Here is a 17,753-nt window from a genome sequence, read left to right on the forward strand (position 1 = left end):
CACACACACACCCGGAACAAGTTAAATCTTAAAGAGCTGATTTGGGTCATGCCTTGAAATATCCAGGAATATAGTTATATACCTAAATTAGTCATAGCATGGAATGAAATACTTTCCTTCAATCTCCAATACTTTTGCTTAAGAAAACCACATTCAAGCACAGGTAGGTGGGTGCAGTGGATAGCCTTGGAGTCAGGAGGACCTGAGTTCAAATCAGGCCTCAGACACATGACACTTACTAGCTGTGTGACCCTGGGCAAGTTGCTTACCCCCACTGCCTCACCAAAAAGGCAAAAAATAAAACATAAAAATAAGAAAACCACATTCACTACTAGTAACCGTATCAATTACAACCTATTCATATCTTTTCCTTTGAGAAAACCCTGATTTCTTCTAAATTTAATTTCAAATCTGAGCACAAAAACAAAACTCTAACGATCACTTCAGTGGACAATTTTTTTTAAGAACCTAAGAAGTTAGATCAGATTTTAATCTAATTTCCAAATCTCTATGATCAGATTTGGGCACTTGGTCAAAAGAAGGTAACAATTGGTATGCCTGCCTCTGACTGCTTAGTTGGAATGATTAAAATGGCAAATTAGAATCTGGCAAAGATGACAAAAGACCAAGACACTTTGGAGAAGTAGTAGGAAAAACAGATGTCACCCATGGTAGGTGCTGATACCCAACTAAACCAGGGCACAGTGCTGGAGTTTGTTATTGATTATCCTAGAAATTCACCAATTTGACAAGTGAAGACAGTAGGTCTCAGTTTACAATTGTGAGAATGAGATATGCTAGTGTTAAAAAATAACCCAATGCTTCATTACCAAGTAACAAACAAGTTACTTTTAATCTGGAATTATACTAAGCCTTGAAAAGTCCTTTCAGCCCTATTGAAGGTATATTAGGTTTGACGGCCAGTGCTCAATTAAAGATATCATCCCAAGATTTGTTAGAGGAAGGGAAATTTGAGGCAGGCAATAAAAGGACATAACTTAGGAATTTGTTCCTTACATGGGCCAAAATCTGCCTAATTTCTACCCATTTTGTGATGTGAGCTAGAAAGAACCATGGATTTTGAGTCAAAGGATCTAGGTTTGAATATTGGCTCTGCCATTTCTTTTGTATTCTTGGCCAAGTCACATCAGCTCTCTAAGTCTCAGTTCCCTCACTTGTAAAGTGAGAGGCTACACTAGCTGGCCTTTAAAGTTTTTGCCAAGTATAAATCTATGAATTTACCTTCCAGCTCTAAACCAAAGATACCACAATCTTACTTCTGCCCGTTGGCACAAAGCAAAACCAAGCCCAATCATTCTACACTTGAAAAAAGCTATCATATCCTCCCTTCAATTTTCTTTTTTCTAGGATAAATATCCTCAGTTCCTTTTACCATTCCTCATGAGGCAAGGTCCCTATGCTATTCATTCTCCTTTGGATATATCTCATCTTAATATATTCCCTCACTTTCTCAGCCAAACTCCAGAGAAACACTGCCTAAACTCTCTGCTTCTAATTCTACTTGCACTCACTCTTTAATCTTTCAGAGCTTGGTTTCTGACTTTATCAATCAATCAATCAATCAACATTTACTAAATCCTTATTATATGCCAGGCACTGTGCTAAGCCTAGGGCTACAAAAGGAGGCAAAAGACAGTCCTCACCCCCAGTCTAATGTGGAAAATAACAAGCAAACAAATAAATGCAAAACAAGTTGTATACAGGACAAAAAGGAAATAATGGAGGCCCTAGAATTAACAGGGGTTGGGAAAAGCTTTCCTAAGAAGGAGGGATTTTAGATAGAATTGAAGAAGGAAAGGCATAGGAGAAAGTCAGGGAAAATGCCTGGAGTCAACAGATAGAGTGTCTTCTTCAAGGAACAGAAAAGAGACCAGTGCCAGTGGATTTAATAATACATGGCGGGAAGTAAGGTATAAGGAGACTAGAAAGATAGGAGGGAGCTAGGTTATGTTGGGCTGATGAAACAGCCCAACAGATGATTTTCTATTTGATCTTAGAAGCACTAGAGTTTATGAAATAGAGGGTTTAACATGGTCAGACATGAGCTTTGGGAAAAACACTTTTTTAGCTGAATGGAGGATGGATTAGAGTGCAGACACACTTGAGGCAGGCAGACCCACCACCAAGCTATTGCAATGATCCAAGCACAAGGAGATAAGGCCTGCATTAGAGTGGTGGCAGTGTCAGAGGACAGAAAGGTACATATTTGATAGGTGTTACAAAGATGAAATTGATAGGCCTTGGCAACAAATTGGATATGGGGTTGAGAGACAGTGAGGGGCCCATGATGACTCCTAGGCTGTGAGTCTGAGGGACTGGAAGATGGTGTTGTCTTCCATAGTAACAAGGAAACGGGAATATTTAGGAGAAAAGATAGAGCTCTGTTTTGGACATGTTGAGTTTAAGATGTTATTGCACATCCAGTTCCAGATGTCTGAAAGGCAACTGGAGATGTGAGATTGGAGTTCAGCAGAGAGTTTAAGGGAGGGTGTATGGATTCGTGAATCAACAGCATGTTAATGGTAATCAAATTTGTGGAAGTTGATGAGATCACCAAGTAAAGAAGTACAGAGGGAGAAGAAAAGATGTCCCAGAAAAGAACCTTGAGGGATGCTTATTACTTAAAGGGAATATTCTTGATGAGGAACAATCAAAGGAGACTGAGAAGGCACAGTCAGTGAGATAGGTAGGACAACCAGCGGTGTCCTGAAAAGGGTATCAAGGAAGAGAGGGTGACCAATGATGTCAAAAGCTGTGGAGTGAATGAGGATGAGGATTGAGAAAAGACCACTGGATTTGGCAACTAAGAGATCACTGATAACTGGAAGTGGAAGGACAAGGCTGAAAGCTGGCCTGTGAGAAGATTAAACTGATTCTATATCTTTTTTTAATTGATCCTACTTATAATTTCTTGATTTTATCATGGTTCTCCACCTCTGAACTTAGTTCAGAAATTCAGCTGGCCTGTAATGAATTAAGTTTAAAAATCCAGTTCTCCTGCTAATTGCTCTTCTAGTCTTACCTCAAGGAGACCAAGGTACATAATAAATTATTGCTAACTTGACTTGAAAGATGTGGGAAGGGGGCAATTGTACTATTCGTGTCTCCTGCTTCCCCCAATTTCTTGGGGAGAATGGACTTTTTAGTGATGAGGGAGTACTGAAATCTCCCCTATACTTTAGGGCAGTAAGAGCCCTTTCTGGAGTCTTGGGTACTAAGATAGTTCTTGTTCCACATTCCTCAGACTGAGGAAGGGCAGGGGATCTCAAAATGAGATGGCTTTATAATGAAGGGAGAGAAATAGATGAGAGGTCATACCACCTGTCAGAGTCAGCCACTCCAAAGGAAAGGATGAGAGCTCAGGAGAGGAAACTTATTTGCAGAAAAGATACTGTCCATACCCCCTACAGAATTAGAGAGTAATGAGAATAAGGGAAAGTGTACCTGGAAAGAAGAAAAGAACAAATGCAAAGTATCTTGGGATGGCAGGTAGAATAGGAAGCCTAGCTCACCCATAACACTTGATAGAATTGAACACTATTCCTCCCTGCTCCAAGCCCCTAAATAACTGGTAAGTGAATTCTCCCCTCGGGGTTATGATATCTTGGTCCTGTCCTCCAGAAAAAGAAACTAAATAGTTCCGGACCCTTCCTCTTTGTCATCATTTTAATTAAGAGTCCATAAACAGAAGCTTTGAGATAGAGACATCCTCTTTAGAGAAAAAAAAAGAAATATGGGGCTGTAGAGAGAAAAAGAGTCCGTTACTACACAAGAAAGGAAGAAGACAAAGTTCAAAGAGCTTCAGTAGCCAAAATAAAGGAAAAAAAGAAAGACAAAAAAAAAAAATTCAGAAGAAAGTAATGATGGCAAAGTAAGTTGTGACAGTTGAAAAGTCTAAAGTAGGTAGAGTGTTTCTCTTAGGTGTCCTCCACATCCTCACCTCATCTCTAGCAGTAACATCCTGGTACTATTACTTCTCAAAGATGAGGTCATTCAGGTTGTCCTCAACCCTAGGAAGCTCTCTCTCCTCTATCTACTCTAGTACCAATAGAGGAGGGCCATCAAATAGAACATGGTATATGAAGAGCTCCCAAAGAGCAGCACTATCGCTCTCCTGAGGCCATTGGATAGGATATCACAGGCAACAATCCTATTGTTTATGGGAATATATTCAAAAAAGTAGTGGTTGTTCTCTCTCTTGGCTTTACTCATTTATTTATCCATCTTCTTTGTGCCCATCTGCCTGTGCAAAATAGGAGACTCTTAAGTTGTTGTCCATGCTGTCATTACATTCTTGTCATCACAGACTGGCTACGTGAACCCAGGCATGGTTAGATCTCAATATTGCTGACTCTCTCAACTAGTGAGTGAGATCAAACTAAACAAGAAGAAGGGAAGTTGAGGGGAAAGGACTATAATGGTGATGGTGAGTTTGGGTAGGTCAGTAGTATAAGTAGGCCAGGAAGGTAAACGCAGGTGGTAACACGGCTCATGGTAGCAGAAACTAGATTAAGGTCTAGCATGTAGCCTTGGAATATACTGAATGAAATTGTGTCAGATTGGAAAGAAAACATAGATAAGCTTCGATTTGTACTGGTAGAAGAAGAACATAAACCTATTAGATCTGAAGTATCAAAGAAATTTTTATGAAGTAATAATAAAACATAAATAATATGTTTTATAGGTATAACAAACCATAATAAGTTTTTCTACGTAAATTAGTATTCTGAATAACCAGGTAATTTTTATGTTTGAGAATAATAGCTCTCATAATGTTGGTTGTTCCAAGGGTAAGTGATACTCATCCAAATCATATGCATCTTTCAAATCTGAACTCAAACTAACTCTATTTCTTCCATATATTATTTGAAAATCATTCCAGCCTGCATTTTTCCATCCAGGAAAATAGGCAATATTCTGGATTGATCTTTACCCCTTATTTCTGTTTTGTTTTCCAAACAACATGAATTTGTTAAGCACCTATTATTAGTAGCATTAGTGCTAGGTACTGTGCTAGGGATACAGATACAAAGAAATACATGAAATAATCCCTGCCCTCAAGAAGATTACATTCAATAGGAAGAATCAACGTATATGCATGTAAGTGTATATAAAAAAATTTGCACAAAATAAATGCAATTAAAGTGCTTTGCAAATCTTTAAAGTTAAATACACAGAAAAAGAGGTCAAAAAGAAACACAAAAATAAAGAGATAATAAAAGAACTACCAGATTTAAGTCCACATCCACATTTTGGGGAATGCAGTTAACAATTGGTAAATAAAAGATGTTTGTACACACGTGTGTGTATGTACATACACATATACATGTATGGGTACTGTGAAAAATTATTTCTCTTGGTAATCTGTGTCTTGGAGCCTCAGAGCTGTAAGCCTTCTGTCTAAAGTTCTTCAGAAGGACATTACTGATGAGATTGCATTGAACCTTCCTATCTTGGACAGATTCCCAAGACTGGGGGTATTATTTCCTCTGTCCAGATGGTGAGTGATACCAGTCCCTGTTGACCAAGATAGTGACCTAAGTCATGTACAAGACCTCATTTTAATATAACCCACCTCCCAGTGTTTTGACCAATCAGAGTTGATTGGCATCTCTTGGGAATACCTACTCTTCAAAGGGCATATAACCCCAAATCCCAAACTGAGTCAGTTCTGAACTGGCCCCCTTAGGGGGGCCCAGTTTTGGACCGAACTCCCATGCAATGTATGTCAAACCAGCTTGAGAAAAATTAAACCATGGACACATGCACCCTAATTTCGTTTGTCTCTTTCTAAGAGATACCTCCCTTCTATTATCCCTCTCCCTTTTCTTTCCCCTTTTCCCTCCTACTACCTATAGGGCACGTTAGATTTCTATACCTAACTGATTATGTTATTCCCTTCTTAAGCCAAATCTGATGACAGTAAGGTTCAAACAATGCTCATCTTCCTCCCCTTTTTCCCTCTGCTCTAATAGGTTTTTGTGCCTTTTCCTATGATGTAATTTACCCTTGTCTGACTCCTCCTTTCTTTTTCTCTCAGTACATTTTCTTAGAGAACAGACTCTGTAATTTATTGGGGTTTGACAGTATATATGTGTGTATGTGTGTGTATATGTATATATATATAAATTATTTATAATATCTTTTATTTTATTTTGTTTTGCTTTCTTAATTTATTGATGTATTTGAAGTACAAACTTGTGGATATTAAAATTAATGTAAACCTAAGAAATGAAATAAAAATGAGTAGAAACTAACTTAAAAACTTATGCTTTTATCTAGCATTTATATAACATTTTAAAGTTCTCAAAATGTTGTACTTACGTTACCTCATTTATTCCTCATAACAACCCAGTGACGTAGATGGTATTATTATCTGCATTTTACGGATGAGGTAAGTGAGTTTGGCAGAGGTTAAGGCCATAGACCTAGTAAGTGTCTGAGGCTGGGTTATAACTCAGGTCTTGCTCACTCAAGTCAGGCATTCTTAGCCACTGCACCACCTAGATGCCTCGATGCTGCTTACTGCTAACACTTTTACAAATATTTCATATAATTATCTCTCTGACAATTATTTAAAACACACACTTAAGGACTCTGGGTTCCCCTATACTTACTAAATCCTGAGAAACCTCCTGTTTTTACAGATTGCCAAGAAATAAATCCAGAGCAGAAGCAGTTCAGCTTAGAAACCACAGTACATGAATATTAAAGTCTCTCAGCAATTTTCTCTCTACCTTCCAATCTCTTGCCAGTTCATTCCCAACCTTATCTTTTTTTCTTTTTTTTCTTTTATTTTTACATTTTAAAAATTTTTTATTAATTTATTTTGATTTATCAATAATTACTTCCATAAGTTTCTGAGTTTTAAATTTTTCTCCCCATCCCTACCTCCCCAAGACAGCAACTATACATCCACATTCTTATTAAACATATTTTCACATTAGTGATGTTGTAAGTAAGAATTAGAACTACTAGGAAGAACCACTAGAAAGAAGAAACAAAACACAACAGAAGAAAAAAATAGCAAATAGTATGCTCTGATCTGCATTCAAACTCCATAGTTCTTTCTTTGGATGTGGATAGCATTTTCCGTCGCAATGCCTTTGGAGATGTCTTAGATCCTTGTATTGCTAAGAGGGGTTAAGGCTATCAAAGTCAGTCATCACTCAATATGGCTGTTACTGTGTACAACGTTCTCCTGGTTCTGCTCACTTCACTCAGCATCAAACCATACAAGTCTTTCCAGGTTTATCTGAAGTCAGCCTGTTCATCATTTCTTATAGCATAATAGCATTCTATTCCATTCACATATCACATTCACAATTATAATAACTATCTGTGTCTTCCTCTTCATCCTTTTCCCCCATTTATGCTTTTCTTTCTCCTTTCTCCTTTTCCCTGCTCACTAATGTTTTTTGACCACCACCTCCCTCAGTCCTACCTCCCTTCTATTATCCCTCTCCTTTTTCTTTCCCCCTTTCCCTCCTACTACCTACAGGGCATGTTAGATTTCTATACCTAACTGATTATGTTATTCCCTTCTTGAGCCAAATCTGATGACAGTAAGGTTCAAACAATGCTTATCTCCCTTCCTTCTTTCCCTCTGGAAAGGTTTGTGTGCCTTTTCTTGAGACGTAATTTACCCTTGTCTGACTCCTCCTTTCCTTTCCTCTCAGTACATTTTCTTAGTTAGATCAGATTAATTCACTTACTTGGAACCATTTAACGCACTTGATTAGATTTTTTTCTCATCATTACATCAAAGTCAATTTATACCCACCCCCTTTATGTATACTTCTTTAACATGGTGTAATAACAATACAGTTCTCAAGAGCTACAAGTGTCATCTTCCTTTGTAGGGATGTAAGGAGTTTGCCCTTATTAATAACATGTTGTTACTTTCTGTCCCGTTTTACCTTTTAATGTCTCTCTTGAGTCTTGTACTTGAAGATCAAATTTTTTGTTGCGCTCTGGTCTTTTTATCAGGAAGGTTTGGAAGTCCCCTATTTTTTTGTATATCCATCTCCTCCCCTGAAAGATCATGCTGATTTTCACTGGGTAGTTGATCCTTGGTTGTAATCCAAGCTCCTTTGCCTTACGGAATTCCACGCCCTACGGTCTTTGAATGTAGAAGCTACAAGGTGTAATCCTGACTGTGGTTCCATTTAAATTTAAATTGTTTCTTTCTGGCTGCTTGTAGTATTTTCCCTTTGATCTGGTAATTTTGGAATTTGGCTACTATATTCCTTGGAATTTCCAATTTGGGATCTATTTCAGGAGGTGATCGATGAATTCTTTCTATGGCTATTTTACCCTCTGGTTCTAGGACCTCAGGGCAGTTTTTCTTTACGATTTCCTGAAAGATACTATCCGGGCTCTTTTTTTCATTGTGATTTTCAGGTAGACCAATAATTTTTAAATCGTCTCTCCCGGACTGATTTTCCAGGTCAGTTGTTTTGCCAATGAGATATTTTATATTTTCATCTATTTTTTTTCATTTTTTTGTTTTTGTTTGATTCTTGCTCTCTCATAGAATCATTAGCTTCCATTTGCTCAATTCTAATTTTTAACAAATTGTTTTCTTCTATTAAATTTTGTACCTCCTTCCCCGTTTGGCCAATTATATTTTTTAGGGACTTGTTTTCTTCAGTGTACTTTTCCTCCAGTTGGTCAATTGTATTTTTTAAGGCCTTGTTTTCTACAATTAATTTTTGTCCTTCCTTTTCCAAGCTATTGACTCTCTCTTGCATACCTCTCATTTCTTTTCCCATTTTTATTCTACCTCTCTCATTTGACTTTCAAAATCCTTCTTGAGCTCTTCCAAGAAGGCTTTTTGGGCTTCAGACCCAGTTCATATTCCCTTTTGAGGTTCCAGATATGGGTTTGTTGACATTGTTGTCCTCTCCAGAATTTCTGCCTTGATCTTCACTCTTCCCATAATAAGAATCTATCTTACGTTTCTTTTTGCTCATGGTGTTTGCTTATTTCTTGGCCTTTAAAGAGACTGGGCAGCAATACTGGAACTCTAGGGGTAGGATTGGGTAGTGTGGCTCCTGGGGATTTCCTGCCCACCCAGCCCTTTCCTTCCTTTTGCTTTCTTCAGCTCTTTTCAGATGGATGTTGTAGGGTGTTTATCTGCCTGGGGCCCCTTGGAGTGCTGCTTCCCTTAGTTTTGCTGAGGCACTGGGAGAGAAGGTTGCTGTAGAATGCCAAGGCACCTTGTGGTTTTCTGAGCTGGTTTCCACCAGTTCCCCCGCCCTCAATGAGGCCCTCGGGGTCCAGGTGTGGTGTTTGCCTGCTCCACCACCTGGGCTTCAGGATCTCCTTCTGGCATGCTGAGGTGGGGCTTTCCACCAGCTTGCTGGATGCCTCCTGATCTGCACTGCTCCCTTTCCCCCAGGGAAAGAGGGGCCTTTCCAGTTAATTCCTCAACCTACCTGGACTACTGGACTGCTGCACCCCATCTTTCTTCTGGTTGAGCTGTTCCAGGGTTTTTCCTGGGGTAATATTTTCTGGGCTTTCAGGGGTTAATAAGGGAGAGTAAGAGAGACTCATCTCTTACTCTGCCATCTTGGCTCCCTTATCTTCTTTTCTTAGGTGTCTAATGGAGACCTTAATCTCTTATACTCCAAGTCCTTAACCTTGGAATCTGTAGGAAGTCACTTCTTTGGCCCTAGTTCTAGAAGACTGAAATCTACGTACAACTTGAAAAAAACGTTAGCATACCATGATGACATCTGCAAAGCAGGGCTATTAAAAGTGCCCTGAGAGGAAGGTGCTTTTATTATTCTCATTTTACAGATAAGGAAACTGAGACAGACAAGTGACTTGCCCACAGTCACATTGCTAATAAGCCTGAGGCCAAATTTGAACTGGGGTTTTCCTGGCTCGAGGTACAGCCCTCTAGGCACTGTGCCTCCCAGCCCTCACAATGTCCCACATGTCACCTTATCCACTACCATTAGCATACAATGAAAACAGCTAATGAATTAAACAACTTCAAATTGTCAACAAATACATCAACCATAAGTTTCTGTACTGTATTCTCCATTACCTGCAGCAACTGTATTTTTTTTTTAAAGGCAGCTGTGATGTAATTGGAAGAATATTCTGGGACTCAGTCAACCTGAGTTCAAATTGCAGCTCCTCTAGTTACTACGAGTAAGTTATTTAACCTCTGGAGGACTTAGTTTCTCCATCGGTAGCATGAAGAAAATGGACCACTGAATAGCTCTAAGTAGGTGTTTTCCAACTCTACACGCTATTATCCAGATTTCTCCTTTTATGTCTTCCTTTCCTATCCTTAATGAGGCTAATGGCTTGGTAACTCATTAGCTAAATCAAACTTTAGTTTTGTGGTTTATGGTTCAGAATGCTATCAGCATACTTATTAACAAATTCAGTTACCCTTTCCCCCTATACATTAAGTAAATTCATATTTTGTAATTATTTCGCAGTGTAATACCTAAAATATTGGACCTGGATACAGGAAGACCTTGGTTTTAATCACAATCTTTATACCACCAACCTAGACAAAATAATTAGCTTCTATGAATGTCAATTTCCTAATCTGCAAAATGAGGTTATTAACACCTGCACAAGGGGATATTAATACCTGTAACTACCTAGTTGTTGTAAAGTCAAATAACATCAATCAACAAGCATTTATTAAGCACTTACTATGTGCCAGGTATTTTAAGGCTGAGGATACAAAAACAAAAACATAATCCCTGCCTTCAAAGAGTTTGTATTCTACTGTGGGAGGCAACATGTACACATAAAATATAGTCAAGTTAGTATGTATAAAATGAATACAAGGTAAATAAAGTTCTTTGCAAACCTTAAAGCACTATATGAATGTCAGCTATTGTGATTTAATAATTATTTCTAAAGTTTCTGAAAGACTTAGAATTTATACCTACGCTACCATGAGGTAAACAAACAGGTAGACATGCTATCATTCCACCAATTTCAAAGAACTTGTTCTATTTTGTGTATCTCTGACTTCTTCCAAAACTCAGCCAGGACAGAGAACGAACATTCTTCAACTAAGAAAACTCTGCTTTCTTAGTAATAACAGTTGTATAAACATAAGGTCTAGTCAGTTAAACAGAAACCGACATCAAAAACTAGCAAAACATAGAACCCTAAACTCCTTCTTCTTTGAAGAAATCTATTTGAAGCGAGGTATTTCTAGTTATGGGTGAATGAAATAAGAATTCAACTGCAACAAATGGACATCCAGCATCTAGGAAAGACTAATTAAATCCATCTGAGAAGTTCCATCTAAAACTGCCTCACAGGAATTAGAACACTACATCAAAACATTGGTTACAGCTGACACACATCAAGAAATTACAATAGCATTATTTTTTACAAGATATAAATTATAATAAAAGTCTTAAGAGTTTGTATTACACTCAAAATAGCACTACAATTCAGAATTAAGGGAGAACCTTTTAGTTATCAGAACTCCCTCCAAAACTGAATTTTAATTTGTACCTCTACAAAATCTTGAAACAGTGTGTGATTCCCCAGTATCCAAATTCCTTGATATAAGTATAGAATCAAATTACTTTGAAAAAAAAGGCATCCAAGATTATTGCAATGTAAATTTAAGATTCTGATATTTGGTTAAAAAACCTCGGCAGTTAACAAGAAACAGCATGAAGAGGCCACAATTTTGAAAATTTATTAGTTGTGCAAAAATCATTTACTTAATACATATCATCTTGGCTTTGGTGGCAAGAAAATCAAATGCAGAATTCAAAATGTTATCTCTACAGAATAAAATAATCCTCATCTTCTAAAATGCTTTATCATTTAAAATTTTCATAGCTGGAGAGCATCGGCAAATCAAATTGCAAAATCTTTTTTCCCCCTTTAAAAAAAACAAAAACAAACTTCTAAACATTTTTTGATATGACAATATGACATAGGTCCTCTAAAAATAGGAAGCTCATTAAATAAGCAAATCCAACAACTTTTTTCCAACCTATATCCAGGACAACAAATATGTTTCATTAAAATTACTATATACAGTTACTGAAATTCAAAGATTTTTAAGGTAATTTAGTTGGAAAGAACTGGATACCTGGATCCTAATCTCCATTAGGTATTATATTAGGTATATTATATTAGGTATATTAGGTATCATATTAGGTATGCTGGCAATTTTGAGTGCATTTTGGCCCTCAATTTCATCTACAAAATGAAGTGAAGTATTGTTACTCTAAAGTTCCTTTTAGTTCTAATATTCAAAGATTTTTTAATGCTACAATTCATGAAGTCAAATACTAAAGTAATCCACCCTATTGAGATCTTTGAAAATTTCTTTCTAACACAGTTTATATAAACATTATTACATAAAGACAATAATATTAAAATTTAAGAGAAAACAAGCAAACATGGAATTAGGAAGCTTTAAAATATAATTTAAAATGAAAGCAAACTGATTTACAGGAAGTTAAACCTATAAAAGTTGCAAAAACATTCAAAACCAAAAATACTTTTAAATTTGTTAGACACTTGGTTAAATAAGTTTATAAACTACAGTGCATGTTACTAGGCAGGTGGATACACTTGGAAGGTAGGACAGTTGGCCTCCTATTGCAATAATTTGCCCCATTATACCATTACATCTTTCTCACATGGAGCTCATTACACCTGGGCTCTGCAGTTTGCACTGCTCACCTATTCACTTTTGGGCATCTTTCAAAGTGTTGATATTCCTCAAAGTGCCTCCATGATTGAAAGTTTGGGTTGTATAAATGGTTATATCTTTTCCATAATAAAGGTGAAACCTTTCAGCACAAATCTAACATTCTCTAAATTTAAATTCCATAAGAATGGCAAGTATGTTGTTCTCTAAGGATATAAAATACCTTTTTTCCCCATTTTAAAAACAAACAGCTCTTTAAGTAATTAACATATTAGCTAATCTCTCCTTGAGTATCTTGAAAAAATAAGAAACTGTAAATGTAATATATTCTTCTATCTGATCCAATAAAACAAGTAAGACAAGTTACTGGTTTTCATAAAAGGTTTCATTTTCTTTGAAAACTACTATGAGAAGCACATCTGACATTTCTGTAGACCACTTTACATGTTTTGAATAATATTGTTTACCCTAAGACAACTGGAATATTAAACCTGCTGAAATAAAATACTTCCTTGACTTTGAAAAGCAAACGTAACTAGTTTAGTAAGAAATACACAATATCTATAATTCTATAAGAAATTTAACAAAATGGATGACTCAGTAACATCTATACATTTCAATCATCTGACAAACTATGTAGGTATTTATTCAACAAACACCTGTGCAAAAACCAGAAGATTTTAGAAATATGTATTGAGAAAGGAATCGTGGGAGGCAAATTTATGCCATGTTCCAAAAGCTTTTAAAATATATTTTATTGACATATTTTCTTTTTAAATTGTCTAGATTTCTCACTACATCTTCCTCCAGCTCCTTTCAAAGATACAGTCCTACAACAAAGTTTTTTTTTTTAAAGAGAGAAAGAGAAAACTCAGCAAAAACCTATCAATACACCAAAAAAATCTGAAGTGATATGCAATGTTCCACACCAGGAAACCCCTCCCCTCAATTTCTGCAGAGCCAGGGGAAGGTGTCTTCTCATCTCTCTTCCTTGGGGTCATGCTTACTCTTTATAATTTTGCAATATTCATCTTCAATTGTTTTATGGTTGTTGGTTTTTCCATTTACATTGATGTAACCTGATTGTGCTTACTTCATTTTGCATCTGTTCATAGAAATGTTTCCATGCTTTTTTGTATTTATCATATTCATTTTCATCAGTCAATAGACACTTATTAAGTGCCTTCTATGTGCCAGGCACAGTGCTAAGTATTGAGGATACAAAGACAGTTGCAAGAAGATAAAGTGTGGAGAACTATTGCAAAAACATTCAAAAAAAAATTCAAACACTCTTTATTGGATATGTGAGGAGACAGAGAAGAGAAGAAGGGAAAGAGAGAGAGAGAGAGAGAGAGAGACAGAGACAGAGACAGAGAAGTCAAGGATGTCATATAGGTTCTGAGCCTAGAGGACTTGGAAGGATGGTGTTGCCCACTACAGTAACCAGGAAGTTAGGAAGTATAGGGGTAGGAATAATTACAACTTTCATTTTTCATTAATGGTTAAACCCAAATTTGAAGGACAGGTCACCCTGGGTTACAGCTTGGGTTCCTTTCCTGTTTGGAACACATTATTTCATATGCTCCAGCAATTTCTGGTAAATGCAGAAAAAAAAATCTTTTGTTACTCTAATTTACTTTCCTTTATATTTGAAAGTATTTTCCCTGATTTCTTAAAGTATTTGTTACTTGTCAGTGGAATTATTAAATTCAGCCAAAATGTATCTTGGAATTTCCAGCAAAGAGCTTTTTTTTCTTGAGGCAATGTGTGGATTTTTTGATTGGCACTTATTTGGGAGAATCAGAAATTCTGTACAATTTCTTGCTTCTTGCATTATTATATTCAAGTTTTTTTACTTCTATTCTTCTGGGAAAATAATAATCATTAAGTTGCCAAGCATCCTGTCTTTAAAATCAGTATGTTTTTCTTGTATGGAAATAATTTTCCTTTTAATGTTACTGGTTTTTTGCTTCTCTGCTTCCGGATTGTTCCTTACCTCTGCATCATTGCATCTCCACTCAGTTTTTTTCTCTTTTCTTTCTTTGGTGAGACTTGTCACTGTGGATTTTAGTTTTCTTTTTCTGCTAATTATTTCGGCTATACAGACAACTCCACTTTCACAATTCCTGTTTCTTTTTTAAATTATTCAGCAATATCCTACTGCAGATGGATGTTCTCTTGGGAATCTACAGGGCCCTCTTCTTCATCAAGTATTAATTCATTTTATTTTGTTTTACAATATTTACTCATAGGTTTTTGGGCTCTTTCACCTGATCTAGAATCCATATTCCCTTCTGTTATCACTGTTATCATATCACTGTTATCACATATCTTTCCTGTCGCTTTATCTGCTTATGCTCAAGGTCTCTACTTGAGTTTTTTTTTTTTTTTTTTTTTAAACAACTAGGATCTTTGGTAACTTCAGCCTATTTTTCCTTATAATCCCTTGCTTTCTGACTCTATCTCCTTTGAATGTGGTTTCCCTGTGGGCTGGATCTCAAAGTCATCATGCCTGGAATGCACTACCTTCTTGGTTTTGCCTTTCAGATTTCCAATTATTCTTCAAAATTCAACTCAGTTACAACCTATTTATGAAGATTTACCTGAATGTTTCCTTCACTTCAGCTGAAAAGTGTTTTCTCCTTTTTAAATTTTCTTGAAGCATATTTTCTAATCCTTCAATGGCTCTTTTTACCCCCAAGGAAATAATGTAGTAAGGTTTGTGTTTTTAAAAGATTATTTTTGTGGACTATGGATTAGAAAAGTGACTAAAAGGACAGGAGATCAATAAGGAGGATATAAACCAAATAAGAGGTGGTAAGAGCCTGAAATGTTCAAATGCTCACTTTCATAGGATCATAGATTTAGGTCTGGAAAAGACCTAAAAAAGAGAGGCCCTAGAATTCAACGCCATCATACTACAGACGAAAAACTGAGGCTCAGAGAGGTAAAATTATTTGCCCAGGGTCACCTAGCTAGGAAATAACAGAGACAGGTCAAAGATGAAAACAATATCCCATTTATAGAGGGAATACAGTCACAATTGTCATCAAAGTTGAGGAAGCAAACTAAATTTTTAAATTTTGCTTAGAGTCACATATGATCCATAATAAGAAAGTCTATTTCACACAATTATATAAACCAATTTAACCTGAAACAAGAACAATGATACAACATCACTTGAAATGGTTCTCCTTAGGGGGTACTTAAGAAAATGTTTTATGGAAGTATAAGACAAAAGGGGCAGGGGACGGCAGCTAGGTGGCACAGGCCTGGAGTCAGGAAGATTCCTCTTACTGAGTTTAAATCTAGCACTTACTAGCTCTGTGATCCTGAGCAAGTCACTTAACCCTGTGTGTCTCTGTTTCCTCATCTTTAAAATGACCTAGAGAAGGAAATGGCAAACCGCCCCACTATCTTTGCCAAGAAAAATCTATATTGGCAGCAGCTAGGTGGCACAGTGGATACAGCACCAACCCTGGAGTCAGGAGGACCTGAATTTAAATGGGCCTCAGATACATAACACTTACTAGCTGTGTGGCTCTGGGCAAGTCACTTAACCCCAATTGCCTCGAAGAAAAAAAAAGAAAAGAAAACTCTCAATGGGGTCATGAAGAGTTCGACACAACTGAACAACAACAACATCAGACAAGAGTAAGACAGACTTTAGTGAGGGACTCAATGTTAGGAAAAGTTGAGTTTGAAACTTGCCTAGAAATTTACTGGTTATGTTGCTCTGTAGTGAGTCACTTAATCTTTATGAATCTCAATTTCTGCACTCCAAAATGGAAATGACAATACCATCTATAATACAATGCTGTTTGCGAGGATCAGATGAAATTGATACGTAAAGTATTTTGGAGTCCATGAAACAACACATAAATGTAAGCTATGATGATGATGATGATGATGATGATGAAGAAGAAGAAGAACAAGAAGAGAATGGTTAGGGTGGTGGTGGTTCAAATCATCTCTGTTACCTCAGGCAAGTCATTTGACCACTCTGGGAGCTCAGTTTCCTCATTTCTAAAATAAGTTGTACAAAATGGTTTCTAAAATCCCTTCCAACTCTAACTCTATAATCCTATGATATGAAATTCAAAAATTTCTAGTTAGCTCTCCCACCTCAGAGATGCCTACATAGTAAAAACCAAAATTCTTTAATAGCCTTGAGTATAATCTCTTACTTATACTAAGGAAGAGATTGAACAAGTTTACATCTTTTTAAAAAGAATTTCTCAATTAGTCCTGTAACTTTGTTGCTGTAGGAAACTGTTAAGGAATTTCCTCTACCATTGTAGATCTGCACCTTCTCTACACTGAGTGACTTCACCAGGGTCACACAGACAAGGTGTTCCAGAAAAGGGACTTGAACCCAGGTCTTCAGGTATCAACTTTTCAATCTACATCACACTGGCTCTCCAAAAGGAAAAAAAAAAGCCAGGTATAAGTTTCCCTAGGAATTCCTAGCTTGTACATAAATGCTTATAACCTATAACATTGTTTTTTTTTTTTTTTTTGATTCTTTGATATCAGCTCTTCTATCATTGTAAAGTGGTCATTAAGGAATCAGTCTCTTTCTAATAAGCATGTGAGCTACAATTTGACTATCCTGAGAAAAGATAAATTTACCTATTGATGATGTGCTCTTGCCATAGAAATCCTGTTCAGTATAAGATGAAATCTGAGTTGAGATATTTGGTGCATTCCTTTTAAGAGCTGGGATGTAAAGCTGTAACCTGTGGGATTATGATTTAATATCTCTAATTCAGAATTTCCCTTAAATAAGAGAATATTGTAGAACCCAGGCACCTTGCATATCACTGTATAGCCAATGTTCATGCCCCAGTGCTGCCCTACTGGTAGGCCCCATGTTCCCACCTTCTGGGGGTGGAGGACTGAAAGGAAAAGGGCAGGGCTGAAGACAAAGTCTAGAATAAAGGCCTGTTAAATTCCGGCCAGAGGGTAGCTGTAGACAATAGCAGCTTGAGGGGGGAGGGGCTCTGCCTCCCTACCCCCACAAATAACACTTCTCACCTGGAATGCACCTAAGTATTTACAGGACAGT

General features: G+C 36.9%; 1 protein-coding gene across 5 annotated transcripts in view; it reads right to left on the reverse strand.

The window, feature by feature from the left end:
• Positions 1-17,753, reverse strand: part of PCCA (propionyl-CoA carboxylase subunit alpha) — a 473,473-nt gene that overhangs the window by 144,763 nt on the left and 310,957 nt on the right. The window contains exon 20 of one of the 5 annotated variants that reach the window (XM_027854097.1): positions 11,821-11,905. The exons of the other annotated variants lie outside the window; for them this stretch is intronic. Within the exon in view, the coding sequence (XP_027709898.1) occupies positions 11,831-11,905 (75 nt within the window). The 3' untranslated portion in view covers positions 11,821-11,830. Of the gene's footprint in view, positions 1-11,820; positions 11,906-17,753 lie in introns of those variants that run through there. 5 annotated transcript variants of the gene reach the window in all.

This window comes from Vombatus ursinus, unplaced genomic scaffold (genome assembly GCF_900497805.2).
Source record: "Vombatus ursinus unplaced genomic scaffold, bare-nosed wombat genome assembly UNPS02010304.1, whole genome shotgun sequence".
Lineage (NCBI taxonomy): Eukaryota > Metazoa > Chordata > Mammalia > Diprotodontia > Vombatidae > Vombatus > Vombatus ursinus.